Source organism: Microtus oregoni, unplaced genomic scaffold (assembly GCF_018167655.1).
Source record: "Microtus oregoni isolate MIOR12 unplaced genomic scaffold, Mior012 000050F_004, whole genome shotgun sequence".
Taxonomy (NCBI): Eukaryota; Metazoa; Chordata; class Mammalia; order Rodentia; family Cricetidae; genus Microtus; species Microtus oregoni.
The window spans coordinates 634,706-650,910 of NW_024543228.1; the positions used below are offsets into that span (position 1 = coordinate 634,706).

Here is a 16,205-nt window from a genome sequence, read left to right on the forward strand (position 1 = left end):
GTGTGTGTGTGTGTGTGTGTGTGTGTGTGTGTTGAGGTGTTCTGGGGAGTGCGGCATCTTCCCAGTGAGGGATAATGGTTTGGGTGGATGGCGGCCTTGCTCTTGGCAAAAGTGAAGACACACTGGCCAAGAGCTTGATGAATGACCATCGCGGGGGCGCTTGCTCCTCTTTTTTCCCCCCACTACCCGAGAATAAGAGAAAACAGAAACAGAAATGCAGAACGGTGAGACAAAGGAGAGAGAAAGAGAGACAGGGGGAAGAGAATGTTGCATTTAAGATATGAAGATACGATACATGAGGGAGATAAACAGCAAGAAAATCAAATCCTCATTTTTTTCCTGTAATCTCTGCAAACAAGAGATGCAAGAGGCGCTCAGTACTTAGGTGGACTCAGCTTCAATGGGAGCACTCCTCATGTCCGGTCCACCCTCCCTTCCTAACTCCGCTTGTCCCGCGCCAGTCAGGCCTCCCCCGACTCCCGCAAGGGCTCTGCGGGGCAGGGTACTCTACTCGGTTGGGCCGGTGTGTAAGTTTCCGCTTGGCCCCGCCTCCCCTCCCCCTCCTCCGCCCCTCCCCACGCCTTGGTCCCGCCCCAAGACCGGAGCCCGCTGAGCTGCGCGCTGATTGGCTAGTGCCTGGCGTAGCCGGGTTCGGCAGCTCGGGCTCTCTCTAGCTCTCTCCAGACTCCGCGGCCAGTAGTTTGCGGCAGCAGGAGGAGGAGCAGCAACAGCAGCAGTAGCGGCGGCGACTGGCTCAGAGGGGAGACGGACGAGCCGGCGCAGACGGCAGCACCAGCTACCGTTCACCATGCCTGGCTTGCCCGGGGGACGCTGGCATCCACTTCCCTAGCCCCTTGCCGGCGGGCGGTGCGCTGTCCTCTCCGGTGGCATTCCAGCTGAGCCGATTCATCTGAGATCCAACCTCCCACCCCACTCCCATTTCTTCCTGCTCTCTCCTACTCCACACTCACACTTCCCATCCACACACTCACTCTTCCTCCTTTTGGCACATCCACGCACAGCCCAGCTCAGATAGACAGACCTCCCTAGCGCGCGAGCGCCGGGGAGGGCGGAAGCCCTAAGCGGGGCGGACAGACGGACAGTGCTTCTCCTGGAGGATGGGATCCAGACGCTCCCGCAAGTAAAGTTTGGAGGCGTCAGAAACCGTCGACCCTGGCAGCTGCAGAGGCGGACCCCAGCGACATGCAACTGAACTAAGGAGGGCTTCCTTTGGCGGTGGCGGCGGCAGCAGCAGCAGCAGCAGCAGCGGAGGCGGCAGCGGCGGCGGCGGTCCTTGGTGCGACACCCCAACCCAAACCTGGAGAGGCGAAGAAGCCCCGGGTGTCCGCAGCTGCAGCCCCGCCTCTTCTAGCCGGTACTGTAGTAGCTTCTCTTCCTCACCTTCCCATTCCCGTACCCTCCCCCCAGGGCAATTGGAAAGAGCAGGACTTTGATTTTCTTGGACAAATTGCCATCTTCCCATTTTCATAAACTTGAGGCGGAGGCCTGGGCTGCGTTGGTAACTTTGATTTCCGAGATATAAACGCCCATAGCCCATCAACCGCTCTGTGGGAGGAGCCCTGTGGCCACCTCGGATCCTGGGCGGACGCGCCCCCCACGCCCTCGGACGCCAACCTCAGCCCTAGAGAGAGCACTCTCTCGCATCTCTCCCTTCCCCCTTCCTTTGCCCGCTCCGGGACAGCCCTCCAGCTCAGGCAAATCCCCAGGCGCCCAAGGAGCTTGCCAGCAACTCAGACTTCTACCTACGATCCTCCCCCCCGCCCTTTTCTTTCCAACAGGCCTGGAAGAGGCCAGAGTGCCCCCCCCCCCAGTCCGGAGGGCGCGTACCGGGCGGGAGCTCCCTCCGCAGTGAGCTGGGCGCGCTGGGGGGAGGTCCTTGCGCATGCCAGGTGCATAGACTACGCGCTCGCCTGCCCCAGTGCTGGTGCGCAACGGCTGGTCGGGCAGTGCCTGAAAGGCTGCGCTCCAACAGCCTTAGGCGTCCGCGCTCCAAGTACGGTCCCGACTCTGAAGCTTGTGGCCGTCTGGGGCGTGCAAGCGCCACTCGACCCGCAGCCCTGCTCCGCTGCGGCCAGTCGCGTTCGGCTAACTTTGAAGGGGTAAAACTGAGTAGCCGGGCTGGAGGGAGGGGGCTCGGGGCCGTGCGGCGCTCTCTTGGCCCCTCGGAGCCCCCGGGCCCCCAGAAAGCCGCTGCCGAGTCCACTACGACCTCAGCATTGGAGCCCGCACGGGTTCATCCTGTGCGCCGCCGGGCTGCCCTGGGCGGGACTCCTCCCGCGGCCTCCGGGGCCACGGGGCGCGCGCAACAGGCGGCCCGAGCCGGCGGGAAGCTGGAGCGCCGGCGGCGACGGCCTCGGAGGGGTGTGGAGAGGCGAGGCCGGGCAGAGCCCCGCGCAGCCATGGAGTCCCTCTTCCTGCCGATGCTACTGCTGCTGGCAGTCCTGTGGACGCAGGCGGCCGCCCTGATTAACCTTAAATACTCAGTAGAAGAGGAGCAGCGCGCCGGGACGGTGATCGCTAACGTGGCCAAGGACGCGCGGGAGGCAGGCTTCGCGATGGATCCGCGGCAAGCTTCTACGTTCCGTGTGGTGTCCAACTCAGCTCCGCACCTGGTGGACATCAACCCCAGCTCAGGTCTGTTGGTCACCAAGCAGAAGATCGACCGAGACCTGCTGTGCCGCCAGAACCCCAAGTGCTTTATCTCGCTAGAGGTCATGTCCAGCTCAATGGAGATCTGTGTGATTAAGGTGGAGATCAAGGACCTGAACGACAATGCTCCCAGTTTCCCGACCGCACAGATTGAGCTGGAGATCTCTGAGGCAGCCAGTCCCGGCACGCGCATCCCACTGGACAGCGCTTATGATCCGGACTCGGGCAGCTTTGGTGTGCAGACCTATGAGCTCACTCCCAACGAGCTCTTTGGCCTGGAGATAAAGACGCGGGGTGACGGTTCGCGCTTTGCTGAACTCGTGGTGGAGAAGAACCTGGACCGCGAGACACAGTCACATTACAACTTTCGCATCACGGCACTCGACGGAGGCGACCCACCCCGCATGGGCACAGCTGGCCTCAGCATCAAGGTGACTGACTCTAATGACAACAACCCAGTGTTTGGAGAGTCCTCCTACTCAGTGAGTGTGCCTGAAAACTCACCTCCCAATACACCTGTCATCCGCCTAAATGCCAGCGATCCAGATGAGGGCACCAATGGCCAGGTGATCTACTCCTTCTACGGCTATGCCAATGACCACACACGTGAACTTTTCCAAATTGACCCACACAGCGGCCTAGTCACTGTCACCGGAGCGCTAGACTATGAAGAGGGCCAAGTGTACGAGCTAGATGTGCAAGCCAAGGACCTGGGGCCCAATTCTATCCCCGCACATTGCAAAGTCACCGTCAGCATACTGGACACTAACGATAACCCGCCAATTATCAACCTACTGTCGGTCAATAGCGAGCTTGTGGAGGTGAGCGAGAGCGCCCCCCCGGGCTACGTGATTGCCCTGGTTCGGGTGTCTGATCGCGACTCAGGTCTCAATGGACGTGTGCAGTGCCGCTTGCTGGGCAATGTACCCTTTCGTCTGCAGGAGTATGAAAGCTTCTCCACTATCCTTGTTGATGGACGGCTGGATCGCGAGCAGCACGACCAGTACAATCTTACAATCCAGGCTCGAGACAGCGGCGTGCCTACGCTGCAAAGTGCCAAGTCCTTTACTGTGCGCATCACTGATGAGAATGACAACCACCCACACTTCTCCAAGCCTTACTATCAAGTGATTGTACAGGAGAACAACACTCCTGGCGCCTATCTGCTCTCTGTCTCTGCCCGCGACCCCGATGTGGGTCTCAATGGCAGTGTCTCCTACCAAATTGTGCCATCACAGGTGCGAGACATGCCCGTCTTCACCTATGTCTCCATCAATCCCAACTCTGGTGATATCTATGCGCTACGATCCTTCAACCATGAACAGACCAAGGCATTCGAATTCAAGGTGGTGGCCAAGGATGGCGGCTTGCCCTCGCTGCAGAGCAACGCCACAGTGAGGGTCATCATCCTCGACGTCAATGACAATACCCCAGTAATCACCGCCCCACCCCTGATCAATGGCACTGCTGAGATCTATATTCCTCGAAACGCCGGCATAGGCTACTTGGTGACTATAGTTAAGGCAGATGATTATGATGAGGGTGAAAATGGCCGAGTCACCTATGACATGACAGAAGGTGACCGCGGTTTCTTCGAAATAGACCAGGCCAATGGAGAAGTCAGAACCACTCGCACCTTTAATGAAAACTCCAAGCCTTCCTATGAGCTGATAGTGGTGGCCCGTGACCATGGCAAAACGTCTCTTTCTGCCTCTGCCCTTATCCTAATCTACCTGTCCCCGGCTCTTGATGCCCAAGAGTCAATGGGCTCTGTGAACTTATCCCTGATTTTCATTATTGCTCTGGGCTCCATCGCTGGCATCCTCTTTGTCACTATGATATTCGTGGCAATCAAGTGCAAGCGTGAAAACAAAGAGATCCGGACCTACAACTGCAGGTAGAGCCAACTTTTCTTTTGTTTTCTTCTGTGTTTTGAATGAGTAAGGTGTGTGTATTTGTGTCTTTTGTTTCCTGCTTAAATGCATGCAGCATACTCGCAGTGCTTCATTGTGGAGGGTGAAAAGTTTGTGACAGTCCACGTTGATCAATTCTTTTGATCTGACAATTTGCTGGAAGACAATCATTTACTGTTTGAATGGGTTCTGTCACATAATGATGATGAGCAGAAAAGCAATTATCATTTTAAAATTTGCACAGCTGTCTTCCATGAAGTTAAGGTAGAAAAAATGAGAGAGGTGGAGGGAGGGAGAATCCGAGAGTGAGAGAGGAGGGAGGGAGGAGAGGGAGGAAGAGCTAAAGAGAGACAGATTTTCATATTTTTAGCAAAAGTTCTATGTATCATGATTTGAGGGCTTGGTTTTCCTGGAGCACAGTGTTTTGTAGACAAGAGCTGAAGGGAGATGGAGTACTGACAACTGCCTTGTCCTGCTGTGGGGTTATCCTCAAGAGAGAGCTGGGGAGTGAGAGTTTATGATGGGAAAAAGAGAGTAGGAGGAAGAGAGAAAGCAGTGTGTGGGGAAGCAGGTCATTAGTGGTTTTTAGAGTATTCTTGGCTTGTTTTGTATTTAGTCCCTAGACATCTGGCTATACAAGTGAAATTCTGTCAGGCATCTGTATGTTTTCAAATATCTGCTTGGTTGGTGTGTGAAGACCAAACATCCCAATAAGAGACAAGACTGTATCCAGATGTTTCTGTAAAAATAGCAGTCTTCTGGAGTTGGCTATGTTTTTCTCTAATGTGGGGCTGTGCTGTGGTATTAAGATCTGGTCGCTACCAGTGGATGTCACTATGGGCTATTATGTTACAGTTTCTCTGAAGTGTGTGTAGGATGTGTATGGGGGTGGGGAAACTAGAAGAGAGGAGAAGGAAGAGAGGGGAGATCTGTAGAAACTTGAATGGCATGTAATGTAATATTTTTAAAAGTCTTGGTTAACACATTAGAGTTTCTTGTTGAAGATTTCTTGCAATTTGATAGAAGAAATAAGTCTAAGAATTTCTAGAATCCTACTTAGGATAATGCATATAATTCTTTCCAGCAGTGTCTCATCGAAACAGTTGAAAAAGTTATTTTTATTTTCTTTACTTTGCTGAAAGTGAATGGTGCTGCTATTTCCAGCCAAGGTGTGTGTGCTTGTGTGTGTTTGCAGCACACCTCCACAGCTTCTGTATTTTGTGCCATCTGTGCTTGCATGTTAATCAGTCAAAATATGTTCCTGTAGGTCCGATTTGTATCTGACACCATCTGAAATACACACTTCTGTGAATCAGAGCTCCCTGAATATGTAACAGCCATGCAATTATTGTTTCCCTTTTACTATTCTCTGCATTACACAAGTTAGTAGACAAATGCTAACCACACATGAATATCAATCAGGTGCCATAAAAGAGCAGCTGCAATGCCTCATAAATGCTTTAATCCTGTTACTGGTGAAATGGCCGTGACTTTTCTTTCCTTCAGTACCAAGTCACTTCAGATGGGAGAAATGGAAATTAATATTGCTCTTACCTTTGAAACCTGTGACTGCCAATGGTGATTTTTATAGGAGATAAAAAATGCAGGGTCAATAAAATTTTATTTATATGGAGATAATGATAGAGGGGACTCTTTTTAAGCCATTTTCTCAGCATAAAGTAAATGCACAAGACCCTTCCCATGATGAAAAGGAAATCAGCTTGAAATAAAGATATTGAAGGGTTTGCCACTTCTTGGTGATATATGACTAGAAGTAAGAGCTCTTCCTGAGAGCTTGCCAGGGAGATCATTAAACAGGGACGAGAGCATTTGAATTGGGGGAAAAAGTGCAAATCTCAGTGCTCTCCAACTTCACCCAAATGTGGATTTTGTAAAGCACTCTTCACTGCTATGGCTTGCAATTAATGAAGTACAGTTTAATTAAATAATTGGTCAATACAGAATGGGCTGTGCAATGAATGCCTCAGCTGAATAATTGGATGGGGCATTGCCAAACTTACCCATCATGGGTAAACAAAATGATTAGAACTTCCCATTGATTCAGTAAACAGATTAGAAAAGAAATGTAATCCTGATCCTGAGGTTTGGGGGATTTTATCTGTTCCTCAGCCTCTGTATCATCAATTTGCCATCATTTTAAGTCAGACTGGGCAGAGAGCAAAAGGGTGAGGTGAAATAAATTGCTTAGCTCTAGGTAGGTCGCAGGGACGGAGCAATAATTTGCCTTTGTGGACATGGGTAGATATGCAAACTCCCCATCTGCTCAGACTTCTTAGAATCCTAAAGTTCAGGAGCCTGTCTTTCTATGTATGTGGTTAGGCAGGGGTTTCTAGTTCTTTGCTCCTGTAGGATCTCTTCCTGAAATGCATTCATTTATGGGACTTGTGGGATGATCTGCAATTGCTGCTTGAATTGGGTTCTTTTTTTTTCTGACAATTAGCTTTGTTGCGTGAGAATACAGACACACTCTTTCTCATGTAAAGTCCAACCTGTATTATTTATTAACCTTGTTGTTTTGCTGATTATTGCTTAGAGATTGAATTCTTAATAAGCTGAATTTATTATGTGCAAAGTAATACATGACATTGAGATTCTGACTTCATTTTAATGTGTTTCTTTTGACAAGTCTCTTAATGCTTGGTGTCTTTGGTGCACGTTCCTGGGTCTGTGTCAGTGTTAATTAAATTGAGCTTTTTATGTTCCAGTTGCAGCACAGCTGCTTGTAGGTACACCTGAATGGAGAAGGATGCTGAATGCACTAACCTTTAAATTCCTTTGCAGTAATTGTTTAACCATCACTTGTCTCCTCGGCTGTTTTATAAAAGGACAAAACAGCAAGTGTCTGCATTGCGTCTCGGTTTCTCCCATTAGCGAGCAGCAAGACAAAAAGGCAGAGGAGAAAGTGAGCCTAAGGGGAAAGAGGTAAAAAGGCTTTACCCCTCATTCAAATGGGCTTGGCTATCAGATTTCTCTAGGAGCGGAGGGGGAAGGGAGGAAAGTAGAAGGGAGCTGGGCTAAGGCAGGGAGGAGGGTGTGGATGAGCAGAGCTAGGAGCTGTTGGAGGACAGGGTCTGAACCTCTACCCTAGTCTAAAAGTGATCAGTTTAATCGTAGAGGAAGCTGATCCACGATGTTTGCCACACTGCAAATTCCTAGAGGCGGTGGCAAGGGGCAAGGGCTTTTCTTACTTCCCTCTATCTCCTTTTATGTTAAATTGGCACTTACTTTTTACTTTGCCCAATATGGCCTCTGGGTTCCTTGGAAGCTTCAGATTGGAGCATTTTCATGCTCTCTCCCATAGGCTCAACTTTCCACATATTCCCCCACCCCTGCTCACTGGCCACTCACAATAAAAAATTCCAAATCTAAAATTTGGAAATTTCTTTGGGAGGGTTGGTGGGAGGTTAGCATATTTACTATGAAGACTTCGTGGCCCTCAGCTTGTTTTTGCATGCAAAAAGCACAGGGAGAAACTCGATGATGTAATGCGCCAGAATAAGGAGCTGGAACAGAGATGGGGTGCAACCCTCTGGGGTGCTTAATGTTTATTCATCAGTATATGGTCTGGGAAGGTGTTATCTATTCCTGCTGCCTTTTCTGTCACATAGAATCGCTGAATACTCCTATGGGCATCAAAAGAAATCAAGTAAGAAGAAAAAAATTAGTAAGAATGACATCCGCCTTGTACCTCGGGATGTGGAGGAAACAGACAAGATGAATGTTGTCAGTTGCTCCTCCCTTACTTCGTCCCTCAACTATTTCGACTACCACCAGCAGACACTGCCCCTGGGCTGCCGTCGCTCTGAGAGCACTTTCCTGAATGTGGAGAACCAGAATACCCGAAACACTACTGCTAGCCACATCTACCACCACTCCTTCAACAGCCAGGGGCCCCAGCAGCCAGATCTGATCATCAATGGTGTGCCCCTGCCTGAGGTGAGTGCAGCTAAGAGCTCTTGTGAGGTCTTCCCAGATCTCCTTTTGAGGCTGCTTGCCCTACCATGGGCCATTCTGGAGGCATATTCCTTGTCTGCGCCTATTTCCATATGCAGTATTTGGTAATAGTGCCTTTTGGGACAAAAGTGATTTAACATAGAGGGCTTTTGTGTAAGGGGTGGGGTTGGGAATCTAAACTCAAATGATCTGAACCTTTACATGCCTTCATAATGTCCCAGCATGGTAAAATATTGCTCCACCTGTTGCAAGTATGCATGCTCAAAAGCCAGTGGCACCAGCTTAGAGACTAAAGCAGCTTCGGCTTGCCAAGCAGTGTTGAAAATGACTGAAACCCTATAATGCTTCAACTCCAATTTCCTCTGGTGGTTCAGAGTCCTAAAGCCACTCCCACGTTTGCTTTTTCTCTTCTCATACTACTGTTCTCTACCATCTTGCTGAGTCTATGGCTAAAAGGATACGAGCAATTAAATTTAAAAAGTCACATTGCCGTTTTTTAGCAGTTCTGGTCATATCGTTTGACAGTTGAGGATGTTGAAATTGTCACTAATATGAACAATTGTGTGAAGTAGTCATGAATTTAAATCAATTGTTTCTCTTCAGTTTGGGTGATTTCATGGAGGAATTTAAAAAAAAAACACAATAAGGCCAAGTATTTGTTGGTTGTTGAACTCTTTTGGTAGAGCAGGGTGATAGCCAGTGATAGTATAAGGGCCAGAAAGAGGGGGAGCTGAGTAGAAGGCTAAAAACAAGTCCTTAAGTTGGTTTCATTTTCTGTGAATTGGGTAGAAATTTGATACACTGGGAGCCATGCTCTCCTTCTGGTCATTACAAAAGCGATTTCATAGATTTCAAGTGCATCCCAACAGTTTTCCTGTGTACCAGTACAAGCACCATCTCATTAAGAACTCGCAATCAGATATCTTGATAGATTTCTCTTTGGTGGAAGATGAAACAAAGGTTCAGAGGTACTGAGGAACTTGTTCAGCCTCCAAGAAAAGATCACACAGAAAGGAGGAGTAGAACACCTTGCTCTGTACTTCTTGGTGTTTGAGTGGTACTTTCTGCCTTTAGGAACGATTCACACTGACATACCTAGGCAATGGTATGAACATAAAATGGACTTAGTGTTTGTATTAGTTTTGTATGGCAAAGGGTGCTTAGGACCATTTGCATTGCTACATTGTGTCTCCTAGTTCCTGAAAAATGGTTCCTACCAGAATTAATAGCATGGAAAAGCAGTATTTTTAATGAGAAACTCATAATAATCCACTGTCAAGAAAAGCACCAGCATTTAAAGTACCTAATTCCATAAACAACGAGTTATTGAAAGTCTAGTATTATTTCATGTGAACTTACTTCTAAGTATTAATGATTTAATGACCCTTAATACTGCTAGGGCCTCAGTCATACACTGCTTGGGGAGACACTGTGGACCACTAATAGTTCAGTCACAGAGACTGAGGGGTAAGGGTTTGTAGTGGAATCAAAGAGACCAAGATTTTGAGTCCAGGAGTCACCCTTTACCATGCAACCTCACTGAGTCTTTGTTTCCTTAGCTAAAAAAAAGTCAGTACATCTATTATTGAAAGTTTTTCCAAGGAAAAATAAAGCGTTATGAATTGTAAAGAGTGTCTGTGGTTAATGGGTGTCTGTAAAAAGGTAGAATTTTTTACTTGAAAATTGGAGATTCACCATTGGCAACAGGCTATTCACTTGCATCTGTCTTTCCAGGCTCTTATAACCAAAGAGGAATTTAGGCTGGCTCTGTGTAATTAATACCTACAAGGTGGTGTAACCAGACCATTGATTCATAGTGATCATTGAACAATGAAGATAAAAAATACTACTATTGATATCCCATTGCTGGTTTGCTATTGCTCAGGGAAATGGACAAAGAAGTATTGAATCCTGAAGATTTAGTGATTATTTTATAATCAATTCAAGTTCCTGAGAAAAGGGAGCCATGATGTCTATTGAATATGTGGAAGAAGCAGGAGATAGTAACTACGATTTCTGGTTCGCTTAGTATCGTGGTGTCCTTTTTGAGTTTCTCCTAAGGATCAGATAAAACAATTTTAGAAAGCTAAAGTCTCAGTTCTGTTGCTTTCCCTGACCCTCAAAGCCAGCTATTCTTTGTCCAAAAAAATTGAACAGATCTGGTATGTGGGGTTAGACTGAGGTTACATGTGCATTTCCAGTACATAGACCTGGAGGGCTCATAGCCAAGCATCCACCAAGATATTTAACCTGTATCCACCATGAAGCTTTGAATAGGGAAAAATGACACGTCCTTTCTTTCAAACAAGAAGCCACTCAACATTGACAGGAAGAACAGGAATGATTGGTGCATTTATTCAACTGATATTTGTTGAGTGCATGTTCCTTGTAAGGTTCCTTATAGGGTCTGTAGTTCCAGAGACCAGACCAAACCAAACCAAACCAACAATGAATGCAATGAATTCACATTATAACAAGGTCAACATGCAAAAAGGTAGTTTGCAATATGGGATATTAAATGCTGCTATATTGTGCAGTAAGATTCCTAGAATAATAATGTTCTGATATATGTCCTACCTTTACACTTTCCTCATTAATTGACTAATCCATTCAAGAAACAATTCACTTATTAAGCAATTATAGTACTGAGTGATAAGTGCTATAATGTAACAAGTAGATGATTCTTAAGTCATGACACTAAAATTATCTTTTATATTATTTCATGAAACCATTTTTGTTTGTTCATTAACTCAACCAACTAGCTTTATTGTATGGTTTGACTTTGTCAAATACTGTATCTGCTGTTTGCTAGTGATGCAAAGATAAAACACTTGATCTTTGCCTTTAGGCAGCTTAAGAGAAACAGATAAACAATACAATTTCAATTCTGGACGATGTTCATCTCCTAAGCATATGTGACATTCTTACTCTTCAGATTGGGACCAAAGGTGACTTTATATTAGATTCTTCTGCTGTGTTACCTTTTATGACATACACTCCCTTTATTATTTCTATGGTAATAGGGCTCATTTGACATAGTAGTTAGACAAGTAAGTAGACTCAGAACTACTGTGCTTGCCCCTTGCTGCTTCTACTCCACCAACATAGAAATGGATCACCATTTCATAAAATCACTAAGTGTTTTTGTAAGGCACAGTGTCCCCGCTGTGTAGTAGGTAGCTTGGAGATTCCAAATAAGTGTAAGAGGAAAGAAACTTCTGCCCTCAGAGAGTTCACAATTTAGCTAGGGAACCAACATCACTCAAAGGATTCAACCGCCAAGCAGGCATCAAAAAGATAGCTATGACCACTTGTTCTTTTGTATGCTTTTTAGTACTTCTCCTTCCAAAGCAAGCCTTATATTATTTTTTATGTAAATTAGATGCTGAGCTATCTAGGCTTGGTGCTGAATTGATTCAGGCTTTTTTTGGGTGGTGGGGCTCAAACCAAGACCTATGTGAATGTTAGCTGGTGTTCTGCCACTAATTGTCCTGAGGGTGACTTTTTCATCCATATGCCTGGTTACCTTTGAAAGTTGTCAGGTCTAAGGACATGGAAAAAGGAATATAAATGTGGTTAGGTAGGTTAGGTAAAGGGAGTAGAGCACTTGTCTAGAGAATTGGAACTTAGCTTCTTGCACTTCATAGATAGCCTCCTACAGAATGGGATATGAATACTTTCCCATCCTCTGCTGTTGCTTGGGATGCCAGCTATGGCAATGTTATGGTTTTGTATGCGAATATGAGGAGGTAAAGTGGAAGGTATCTTTGCTATTTGCAGAAGATTTTTTTTTTTTTTTTTTTTTTAGAATTAGTGATGTTGTGCACCTTTGAAGTATTTTAACTTGGAAGGTGAGATTCACATTCCTTGGCATCCTGGTTTATTTAGTTTATCAACTTTATGTGAGAATGAGGTGTGTGTGTGCATGTGTAGAAGACAGAAGAAAAAAGAAGGAGGTTGAAAAAGAAGAAAGATATTGGATTTGTTAGTTTGTTAATGTTTTTCTGAAAAATATGTAAATTTATTCTGTGAATCCCTTAATGCGCCGTGTTTTGTTTTCTTCTGATATTACGTGGATGTAAGCATGAATAGTGAATGCTTTTGGGTTCTAGAAAATATTATTCCTTTGCACATTGACATTCTTTTATTCCCTTTTTGGTCAGTAGTGGCTCTGGTCAATAGAGGGAGCAAATAGACCTCGTGTTTTTCCTATGAAGAATGGAGATTTGGGTAGAGTCTGTCTGTTTTTTGCTTTCAGGGCAGGTGAGGTGGTCCAAATAGATCTAACTTTTGTGAGATGCTTTAACTGTTTAGTTTCTGATGCTGAATGATTTGGAGCTGCCAATTGTGTGTGGTGCATAGTACACAAACTTCCAAAGCTCCCACATAGATTCACAGGGGTTCTGTTCCATTTCGACTTACCCACAACCTTCAATTTTCTCCTTGAGTTTTAGGTTTAAACCATTTCCTGGCAAAATATTGCATCTTTGGTGTGAAACATCCAAATTGTGTGTTTGTGTGCGCTTGCTTTACATAAGTTATTGGCGTAACAGCTATATAAGTAGTAATGTAGCAGAGGAAGAATCTGAAGAACAAGGATATGTGTGACAGGTGGGAATGGATGCTCCCAGCTATTCTGCAAAAATGTTTGAGTGCATGGCTATGTTATGGAAAATACAGAGAATAAAACATCATTTAGGCCTTGAAGGAAAACAAAAGAAATAGCTCAGCATGCTTTGTTCCTTCAAACAAATAAGTTAGGGATTTGTAATGAGTTGAGAAAAATTTTGGGCTGTTGATAACCAGAAGCCAGTCAAGACAGACAACAGATCCAGAAAAGCAATAGAAACCTGGTACCGATGATGAAGCTAGTTGTAAGTATGGATACTGCACAGTATCACTTGCAGTTAAAGCAAACCAACAAACCTTTCCTCCAGTGAACTTAGTTTTTTAAAAAACGCTTCCTTGTTAGGGTATCTTGGACTCATTGAAGTCAAAGGTCAACATAAATCCTGAGGCTACAGGATGAAGCAGAGGAAAACAATGCTTCCCCCAAATGCCTTTGACTTTTTCAGAAGGCTAGGGCTGTACTTTTACCAGTGGATATTCTTGGGCCACTCGTTGCCTACTGTATGTTTACTGGCCTGCTTCACAACTACCTGAGGTAGTGTGTTTCCCAGCGGGCATCAGTCAGCAAGATGTGTTCCAGAATAAACTGTTCCTCTGTCGTCTCCACGCAACTGCTGCAGAACTGAGTTAGTTTACATTAGTATTTGCTAATTTATTATTATCATTCCTTATTGGCAATTAACTGGTTACCTGAGAGATCATCTCTCTCCCTGTACACCTTCCCTGAAGTTGAGCTTAGCCAGAGTGCTTGCTAATGATCCTGAGATTTTTCTCCCCAGGGATCTGGAGGCAGGACATTTTCCAGAGAAAGCTCTGGGGCTTTGGAATTCCTCTTATCGCAGGATCATAGTGGTCTGACCTGCTTTTCTTCTGTTAGTCAGACTTATAAAGTGAAAGGGCTGTCCCATTTCCTCCCTAAACTTGCCCTGAACTACTTTTGAGTCCATATACTGTGCCTAGATGTTGAAACTTAGCATGCAGGAGATAGTTACAAAGGACTTAGAGGAATGGAAAAAAGGTGGAGCTACCTGCTTCCAAAACTGGATAGCGTCTTTCATTCATGGTGCTGCAGTAGATACCTGCTTGTGCTTTCAGATGTTGACCGCCCCTGGTTTAGGGGAGGCCAGGCTTGGTTGGATAATGTCTCAGATGTGGCTAAATGAAGGCATCTGTAGAAGAGTTCTGTGTCTGAAAGGTGGGAGGCCGGTGCTGGAGTAGCCATTTTCCCCCAAGGAGAAGAGGCTGGATATCTTGATGTGTGGCTGACTGGCCTTTAACGTGTGCTTCATTTACTTCAAACAATTGAGAGGTTTGAAGTGAAAGTCCCGGAGGGTTGGTTGTTTGCAGAGGGAAATGCTCTTCAAGTTTCATTTCCTGTTGAATATGAGGAGTGATTTTTGTGCAGGCTGCTTAGTGGGTTCACCAGTTTCCAGTGTGCTCATGCCTCCCTGTGTCCCCCAGAGGAATGGTGAACAAAAGTCTTGTCACTGGTGAGATGGGCTTTGTGAGCCCTAGGAGCTTGGGTTCCCATGAAGAAGCCTTTTTGGCTCCAGTTAAGTGTTTTGCTTAAAATTTTGGCTGCGGCCACAAAGCTCCATAGAATTCCTGGAATAGTTATCAGAAAGGGACTCCACGGTCAAGAAAATACAGTTACAGAAAAGGCAAATGTCTTGGGCTTGGTGGCACAGCTGTGTCATCACAGCTCCAGGGAGCCTGAGGCAGAAGTGTCTCAAGTTCAAGCCATGCCTGGTCTACAGAGTGAATTCAAGACCACCTTAAGCGACTCACTGAATCCTCATCTCAAAATAAAAAGAAAACAAAGGGGCTAAGAATATATTTCAGTCGCATACATGAGCGAGCTAGCTTCAATGCCCAGTACCTCCCACCCTAAAACAAATGACTTTCCCAGGAGCATATATTCATAGCCAAACTAGACTGCCTGCAGCTTATACTAGGTCTTCAACTTCCAAGTGCATTCTCCCTCTGAACAGAAAAACAACAGACCTCTTCGGAGGAGGATCTAGAGGTAAGCCTCTGTTGGTAAGTGTATTCCTAAAAAGTTGACAGTCAATGAGAGTTTGTTTTGCAAATTAGACCCTTTGTTATCTAAACCAGGGTGGTCTTCTGTATTTAAAGAAACTTCGGGTGGATTCCTTCTTAAGGAAAGGATCCTAATACAATATGAACAATCAGCTCTAAACTGATTTCCTTTGGAAGACTGGAGTTTTAAACGTATTTTGTTTGCTTAAAACAGGCTCATTACCATGTCAAGATTTACATAAGTGTTGATAGCTGGGTCAAATTCCTTATTCCCTTGGAAGCTAACTGGCTCCCGAATTCTCATGGGTTAACTCCTGGTTTCATTTCACTTAATTAAAAATGCAATTATGTAATGGTTAAAAATATACAGTCCAGACTAGACAGATACACGTTGTGTGGATTTAGCAAATGTTTATACTTCTTATTTTCTACAGATTAAAAAACTTGAAATAAAAATGTCTAGCTTCCCAAATTTAGTTCAGTCATTCCCTTCCAGCTACACTCTTAGTAAGCCTATGGCACAAACCTGCCTGGACTGTTTTTAGTTCTTTTGACTTTCTCTTCTTGAGTTTATTCCTTTTCCCCCTAGGTTGTAAAATGACGACTTCCTGGATTAGGTAGAACCCCAAAATTACCTTGAAATATGAAAGGATTCCTTTATAATGTCTGTTTTACCTGATTTGAGAAGGTGGAGAATGGATTTTCAAAAGAAATGAGACTGACAGACGAACCAGTGTTAGGAACAGCTTGAGACCTGTACGTGTTTGGGATTTAGGGAGACAAGAAGTTTGTGTCAAGCAGGTGTGCACCTTGAGCTCAGCCTTTGTGGACTAGCACCAGGCTTTCTTAATGTCAGATGCTTAAGCACTGTCTTCATGTGTATAGTCCTCTGATGCTTCAGTAAGCTTCTGAGTGCCAGGGTGGCCAGTTTTCAGCTTCTCCCACTGGGGCCCATCTGGCCTTCATTCTGTGGCAAGC

General features: G+C 45.7%; 1 protein-coding gene across 2 annotated transcripts in view; it reads left to right on the forward strand.

Moving 5' to 3' along the window:
- The first annotated feature begins 1,588 nt into the window (after positions 1–1,588).
- LOC121436870 (protocadherin-19) overlaps positions 1,589–16,205 on the forward strand; it is a 100,359-nt gene continuing 85,742 nt past the window's right edge. The window contains exons 1-2 of one of the 2 annotated variants that reach the window (XM_041636774.1): positions 1,589–4,567; positions 8,213–8,540. In XM_041636774.1, coding sequence (XP_041492708.1) covers positions 2,421–4,567; positions 8,213–8,540 — 2,475 coding nt within the window. In that variant the 5' untranslated portion in view covers positions 1,589–2,420. The remainder of the gene's footprint in view (positions 4,568–8,212; positions 8,541–16,205) is intronic. The other variant, XM_041636773.1, reaches the window with a different exon arrangement.